The following is an 8,676-nucleotide window of genomic DNA, read 5'->3' as shown; positions in this document are numbered from 1 at the left end:
TTTGATGATTGCATCTTTATATTCTATATAGACTTTTACTATAATATTTAAGATATTTGATTCAAATCCTCCTAATACAATTAAAATATTGTGATTATGAAATGTATTTATTCAACCAGTGACTCTAATGTACATACACACAACGCCAAATAAATTATTGGTGATTAAAAAGAAGATAAAGAGAATGTAAATTAATTAAAATCACGACAGTGCAATCAATTGTGAAACAAATATTTTGAAAATTAATATTTGGAATAGTTTATCAGTAAATAATTCAATAAGTAAATTGTATACAAACATTGTCTATATGTATGAGACACGTAGTTTAGGTATGATTGAAAAATAATATAAATGGTAAATAGGTCATTGAAAGAATTCTAGAGTTATAAGAGTTCGTTGATTAACAGAAGTACCAAGGGCATATGTATAGGTATACTATATTATATAACGTTGAAACAAATTTGGTTATCATATGAATACTTTAACTTTTAGTCTCGTTATTAATAATATTATTATTTATTATTATATCATACCTCGTATAATATATAATCCAAATATAATACATATACCTAATATAAAATACTATGGTAGGTACTTAATGCATTGTTAATATTCAAAACACTGTGAGATTTTCGAGAGATAGAGCATTTGTTTTGAATTATCAAGATTTAACTATTTTATTACTAGTTCTTGGATTTTAAAGCATAACAAGCAACAAAAAAAAGCACACGATTGTTTTAAAAAAGAAGCATATTTAATTTTTTAAAAACAAGAACAAAAATTAACATAAATAAGTTATAAAAATGAATAAAAAATGTTGAAAAATTGATTTAAATTAAAAAAAGAATTAACTACTATGTATTTTCCTAGATTTTCAGTATTAAAACTGACTTAATATCCTACAGCATATTTTTATGCATAGAAAACGAACTCTCTACATACTGAAGTTATCGGTACATACTCAATACAAGAGGTTTTAAATTACAACACTAAATCTTAATTTTTTAAATAGTCGATATCGATATTTAGGCATACTGACCCTATAGGAACTGAGGATATATGTAGATCGGTAATCTGTATTATGTTTAATACATTTAATAATCAAGACGATAACGAAAACCATAATAAGTAATAACCCAACATAATAATAATAATAGTAATAATAATAATAATAATTTAGTCGGCATTCTGGGTTTTTACATTTCTTATTAATTTATTTACTTTTATTAGAATAACATATTATTATAAAATATCAACAGCTGGAATAATTTTTAAAAACCATTTACATAAAAAAGACAAAAAAGCCAAAATAAATCGGTTTATTTTGAAACAGAATGACGTGAATCGAATTTCTATACAAAAATTAGATTTCTACTTTATATATAAAAAACAGCATTTGCTTTAAAATCCAAGTCCTAATTTATAACAAACTGAAAAAATTAATTACCAGATAACACAGTGCAATTTCTAGATCTTACAGTCTTCTGTATTTGACTATAGGACTGAATTATTCACAAATATCTCTTATCACTTTGAAGTAAATAGTAGTTTCAATAATTTTGTATATGTAGACGAAATTGTAATAAACTGAAAAATATTTTATTGGAATCGTATTTTTGCACAAAAACTTTTTTTCGTCGAAAATATATTTCATTTGAAATTTACCTAACTATATTATTGGATTACAGTATGCAATTTTGAATAAATACTTTTCCGACTAAATACATTTCTAAACTAATGACATTATGACAAAATTTCCAAGTAAATATGGTTACAAAATAATATTTACGGATGGTTTAAATTTTTAAACAAATAATTTTGTATAAATTACTAATACAATAATAATACACTTAGGTATACTTTTAGTGATTTTTGTTACAGGCATGTATACTATTTATACTCCGTATGTTGTTATTATTTGTATCAATTATAAACAACAAGGACATAATATGAATTTAAAAATTCTATCTGTATAACCCAATTTTTCTTTTTTCATATTTTCCATTATTTTATTTTGTTCATCCTGAATGCATTGAAGTTGTGCAAGATTGTGATTAAATATGATTTGTACCATGTTTAAATCGTATATCATATCAGTTGAATATTGTATTTCTTCTAAAATATGTACAGCTAATTTATTAATTCTTAGAAATTCGTGTAATTTTTGTTCAAAATATGCTTTTTTGTCACTTGGTGGCTTGAATTTTTTTATTTTTGACAACTGTTATAATAGGTAGGTATAATATTAGGTAGATAAATTATAATATAACCAACATAATAATATGATTGAAAGAATTATATATTAGGTGAAATACTGAATTTTAAAAAAGCTACCTTATAAAACACCATATTTTCCAATATGTCCACAGTTTTGTAAATTTCATTTACTTCAACTTCTAACTGATTGGGATTTATAATTTTTGTTTTACTCGTTTTTGTTTTAGATTGACAATGAACAATATTTCTTTGTCGAAGACAATAATACTTATTGCCAAATTTCTCAATAAATATTTTTTCCTTCGACATTAATGTTCTTTGATTTATGTTAAATTTTAAAAAAACTTTTTTCCTTTCATAAAAGACAAATTTAAAATGTTGATACTACAAAGATAATTTTTAGGTATAATATTTATAAAGAATTAAATCAAATTATCACTATAGCAAAAAATAAATAATATAATTTTTTATGATATTGTTGATTCTATTTATAAATACTACATAAAAGTAATACTTAAATAAATGTAGTATATAATACTACATAAGGCATTCTAATTATTTTTTACGTTATAAAATTTAAAACTTTTAAAAAAAATATCTGTAAATATTTGTTATAGTGATCAATATTTATGTATTTAATTAAGTATACAAATATTCAGAGTTAATTAATTTGATATTCAGATTCTTTTTTTCTGATAGCTTTAAAAGAAGTTATTTGAAAATATCATTTGATCATTGCCTTGTGATTGAGATTTGGACGCTTTTCAAAAACAAATATCTTCATCTGGGACATCACTGAATATATTACAACTTTTATGCATATAAACTGAATTGTGACGACAACGGCATTAAATATTTTATGTTATCTACTTCAGTCCGGTAACTTATCTAACAATGAATATGAATTTCATACGTTATCCCCCGACTGGTATTCTATATAATATTAACCAGTAAAAGCGGGCAATTTATACATTAACGAGAAAATTTAGGAATTTTATGGAATAACTAGTTATTTAATAAAATAACGTATTACATACATTACCGCTAACATATATTATATATATGTACGTATAAAGAATATGTGTGTAGTTTATCAATACAATTATATAAAGAAATGCTATGATGAGTTTTCGTTAAATCTGTAAACATCGGATGAACGTTAAAGAAAATGAAAATTTTTTGAATCGGATACAATTTTATATTCCATAGTTATTTAAAACTTTTCCATAAGACCAGACCAGAGGCATTGTACAATAGCAACATTATAGTGTCAATAAAATATTCAACGCATTTTTAAAGCTCTTTTTTGATAAACGAGTGTTATTGTGTATTATTTACACGACGAGATTGTTTTTTTTCGGTGATAATACAAATATTATATGATGGACCAATTCACATAGACATACAAATATATATTCACTTTTAACGTGTCAAAAGATATTTGTAATATAATATGGATTGTGAAACTAAAAAGTTATTTTACTGATCACTAATATAGAATATTTTTCTTCGAAACGAAATTCTTTGTTCGAAAATAAAAAAATACACAACAATAGTTTTTAATTACATATCCCTGTATAATTAGAGGGAATGAATGATCTTTATTTTTCATTTTTATAGTTTAATAGAAAAGTTAGTTATTTGTTCTGATGAAATATTACTTGATTAAAATGTATTATACATACATTCCATCATACGCAGCCGACTCAAAATTTTATTACAGTAGCTAGACCGTTAATTATCCTCTCAGATAGATATCAATTACAAACTTATGGATAAATTGATTAAAAAATATCAAATAATTACGTAAAATGGTATGCATTAAATATATTTCATATAAACCATGATATTTTAGTATTCACTTTTTTTTTTTTTTTAATGCAACTAGTATTAATTATCAACAGGTCATAAATATCACTATTTAAGTAGAAATGTAGTATATTAAAAAAAAGAAAAAGAAAGTAATTAAGCAAATAAAATCATAGCTGTCAGACAATATAAAACAAACTTAGCTTTTATATAACAAAGATATAATGGTAGTTATAAGACAGAATGAAAATTAAACTCAAAAATACTTCAACACATTTATATAAATTGTTGTAACTTAATATTTGTTGTACAAAATATAAATTATAAAATGTATCAAATTTTAATCAAATTATTAAAAACAGGTTAAATTTTTTTTTTAATCATTTAAATTTATCAATTATATTATTACTGCAATTTACTCAGTAAATATTGTTACAAAAAATTCCATTAAACAGTTATAAATCAATTTCAATGTTAATTATTATCCAAAAACAGGAGTGTTAGCAAAAATGAAGAATTTCAAAAACTAATGTAATAAACTAATTTTCAGTATTTTAATTTATTATAAAATTGTTGCATATCAAAATATTTTAGTATTTTTATTTTACTCATCGTGAGCAATGAAATTTCATCGTACATAATTAAATAAAGATCTATAAGAATTTATACAACTAATCAAACAGTTTTTATTTACTTTCATAAATGTATAAAATGTATAAATTGTTAAGAATTTATTATATTTAATAGAATTCAAATGAATTGAAATAGCATAATATATATATATATTATTATAGTATATTATTATATTACTTATAGCATAACACAGATCCGCCGAAGATGGTAATGTTCGTGAACCGATAGTTTTAAAATGTACAGCCAAATACAATGTAACACTAATAAAATGTTTAGTCTTTGATTTTGTTTTTTTGTCTTTGATTGAAATGCCATTTTACATCTGAGACTATTTCACATTTTAATAATATAGCCAATGGCGAGTATAAATTCCTAGCAATCACTCACACGTTTGACCCAGTTTTAAAAATTCAAATACGTTTATGATCGTTTAATAGACAAAAAACCAATATCAAACGCATAAAAAAGAGTATTTTAGTATTCTACGCGTACGTCTACATACGTGTTATGTCTATAAAATCTATGCTTATCGTGTTAATAATGTACTTTATTATACAATGACATTGCATAAATAAAAAGTAGAATATATTATTTAAACGATTATAACAATAATGTATAAGAATGAAATTTACAAATCATTTTCAGTTTTTGGGAATAAAATATCGATAACACGGCGTTGTAGATAGGCATTTTAGCTACATCACCGTCCACTTCATCGGTACCTACCTCACATTTATGACACAATATTATATACATCAAAGCAAAATAATTATTATTATTAATTGCAGTGTTATCTATACGTGTTAAGATTTAATCAATTATTTAATGCCAATAATGTTCGTTTATATCATATATTATAGAACAACATTCTCAAAATCTCGTGTATTATATGCTGAAAACTATTCTATGGTTCAAATACTATTGAAAGTGTTGTTTATAAATCTATTAAAATGTCAAGTTGATCATCGATTGATAGTCCACTTGAAAGACGAAATCCGATTAACGTGCGTGTTTTGGTGATCGGATTATCGTCAGTGACGTAGTGTGTCGTGAAACTTTGTGGCCTTAAGATCTATAGGAGATTAAGCCCTAAAAATAAATAAATAGAAAAAGTTTGATTCTATAAACTAATATATAATATTTAATTTATATGATAATTATTATTTTACTATTTATTGCATTACATAAATGTATATAAAAATAACATTGTTTACTGAAAAAAATATTGTTGAACCTTTCTTTAGTTTAAAAAAAAAAGTTTTAAGTAGACTGTAACCTCTCCAATAGAGAGAGTATTTTGTACTTGTTAGTCACAGTTTAAAATATCAGATGAATGGAAATATATAGGTAAGTCGATATAAATTATAGTGTTTCGCTGTAAAATTTTAAAGAAGAGTCCAATTTTACATTATCTTTGTTCATTGAATTAAAAAGTATGATATTATATTTATCATATTATGATAATCAATATTTTACATATTTAAGTAAATAAAATAAATAAATACATAATATCTTATATGTACTAATTGTAGTATATAATAGGTAATAGGTATACCAAAAATAAGTAATGAATGATGGAAAATCATAAACCAAAAATATGCTTCATGTAAGACCTGCTTTAAACAAATGAAGATTATTTGGCATACTTATACAACTGAGCATCTTAAAAAATTAATTTTTTCATTCAACTTATGCATTAAAAGCTATTATTTTTATGCGTTTTATAATAAATTTAATGAATCTATTTTACTCAAGAGTATAATATTATATTGTTATTTGTTTAAAAAATATAATGAATGGACCTCTAATTATTTAAAACTTTGAATAAACTACCTATATATATTACCTAGTGTCCTAGTATATAACTATTCTTTGTATCATTATATTATTTAATATTAGGTACGGAGTCTTCGGTGAACTTTCTTGACAATTATCGTAACGTTATCATTTTAAAAACTTTCTACTATACAATGTGTTATAGTAATCTCATTCCATTCGATAAGAAATTTTATTATAATATACTATAATGGTTTTATATTAACAATCAAACGTTTTTGTAATAAATAACAAAATTCTTACGTAAAAAATACTTATGACCTTGTTGAAGTTGCGAATTCAACAAAAAAAAAAAAAAAATGTTAAGGAATAAAGTGGTAATGGAAATTTATTTCATGCGTGTATTATTTACATTATTGATTAACTGGAACTTGGAAGTGTATTAAACGATAATTCCTCAGTACTTTCACATTATATGAAAAAGTTAAAAATTAATTCATAGTATACGTTACACATATTATCGTGCTATACAAGTAACAACTAATGCCAAATGATTGAATAATACTTGAAATAAATAATTAAATGCAGATTACTAAATTAATAACTATAATTCAATTTGATAATAAAACAAAATGATTTAACAAGTATTACACAATTATTTTTTATCACAAAAACACTTGATATTATAATTTTTTTTTATTTTATATTTTGCATACGCGACCTTTTTTCTCGTACACACATAATTTATATACATTTTTTTCCTAAATAAAAGTATATTCAAAATTAGTTTTAAATAATAATAGTACAGACTTTTTTATAAAAACACGTATTTAATGATTTATTATAGACTATGAATTATAGTTAAATTACACATTCGACATCAATTTTTGCACCAGGATGACTTTTTTTCTTAATGAAAATATGACATGGTTTTGTAAAAACGAAAGGTACCTATCAATAATATTATGATTAAAATCTTGGTAATAATGATAAACTGATTGATGCATTACCATATGTCAAAACTACTCGCTAGTATTAAAGTCATAACTAATATTTTTTTGTTAGATATTACAAAGCCATTAAAACCATAGCTGGGGGCTTGAAAAAATATTCGAAAGAAAAAATAATAATGAAAAAAATGATGAATAATGAACATATTATAATACCATAGTATAAAATATCAGCTTCTAATGATAATGTGTTATAATTTAAATCTTATTTATTTTATATAATACTTGAAACCTAATAATTAATCATTTTACTATAATTTGTGTAGGTATATAATATTTAAAACGTCAGGACAAAATATTATATCATGTTAATTATCTATCTTTCTATCTAATCCATATAGACTATAAAAATCTATAGTTGAAAGTGACATTAATGTGTGGGATTACATGTTTATTAATAAATTAAATGAAAAACGTCATTATTAAAATTCTATTGACAATAATATGATTTATCTTTTTTAATTTTTACATATTACTGAATATTACTGTCAATAAATAATTTAAATCTAATCATAAACCTCAGTATAGAATTATTAAAAATATCACTTATGTGTTTATTGTACTTATTTAAATTTAACTCGGTTTTTAATTTTTTTAAATTTAATACTTTTCAAAATAATAGTATAATTGTCATACTAAAAAGCAATTAATTGAAAGATATCGACAGCTCGTCTACTCATCACTTTCAAATTTATATTTAATCGCTCGTTGCCATAATTAAATGCAATAAGACATCCAAATTAAATTTAAAATAATAAAAACATAATTGATTATATATTATAAAAATCTTTTAATATTTTGATAAAACTACCGATAACAAATTAAAAATATTTGTAGTGATTTTTTTGAAAGATTTTAATTAAAGTTGCTGCTGTAGTAATGCTGCCAATAAACTATTGATTAATTTTTCGTTTAAAAATTAAATAAAAACGTTTGGTCGACATTTGTTCATATATTGGACGTTACTATAATATATATATATATCGTGTAGATAAAACTCTTCCTTACAACTTTTCATTTAGACTGGATTCGGAAATTAAATGAACTTACAAATATGTTCCTATCATAGGGCTTTGTGCGTAGTTTAATTGTTAACTCAAAGTTCGTTTTGGTTTTATTTCCAAAAATAATTAATGTTTAACTTTATTAAGTTTAAGTTATTTTAAAACTGTACATAAAGTTTATTAGCAATGATTTATTTTTATTATATTTTTCAGCTACATATTATTAT

General features: G+C 22.7%; 1 protein-coding gene across 1 annotated transcript; it reads right to left on the bottom strand.

The window, feature by feature from the left end:
• Window positions 1-1,841: 1,841 nt before the first annotated feature.
• On the bottom strand, window positions 1,842-2,644 carry LOC114126578 (uncharacterized). Its single transcript, XM_027990559.2, has 2 exons — window positions 2,335-2,644; window positions 1,842-2,221 (listed from the first exon to the last, which is right to left on the bottom strand). The coding sequence occupies exons 1-2, from the start codon at window positions 2,524-2,526 to the stop codon at window positions 1,928-1,930; spliced, it is 486 nt and encodes a 161-aa protein (XP_027846360.2). The 5' UTR covers window positions 2,527-2,644; the 3' UTR covers window positions 1,842-1,927.
• Window positions 2,645-8,676: the final 6,032 nt, after the last annotated feature.

The sequence above is a fragment of the Aphis gossypii genome, chromosome 1 (assembly GCF_020184175.1).
Source record: "Aphis gossypii isolate Hap1 chromosome 1, ASM2018417v2, whole genome shotgun sequence".
Lineage (NCBI taxonomy): Eukaryota > Metazoa > Arthropoda > Insecta > Hemiptera > Aphididae > Aphis > Aphis gossypii.
Note: the sequence above shows the minus strand (reverse complement) of the source record. Positions and strands in the feature narration are given on the sequence as shown.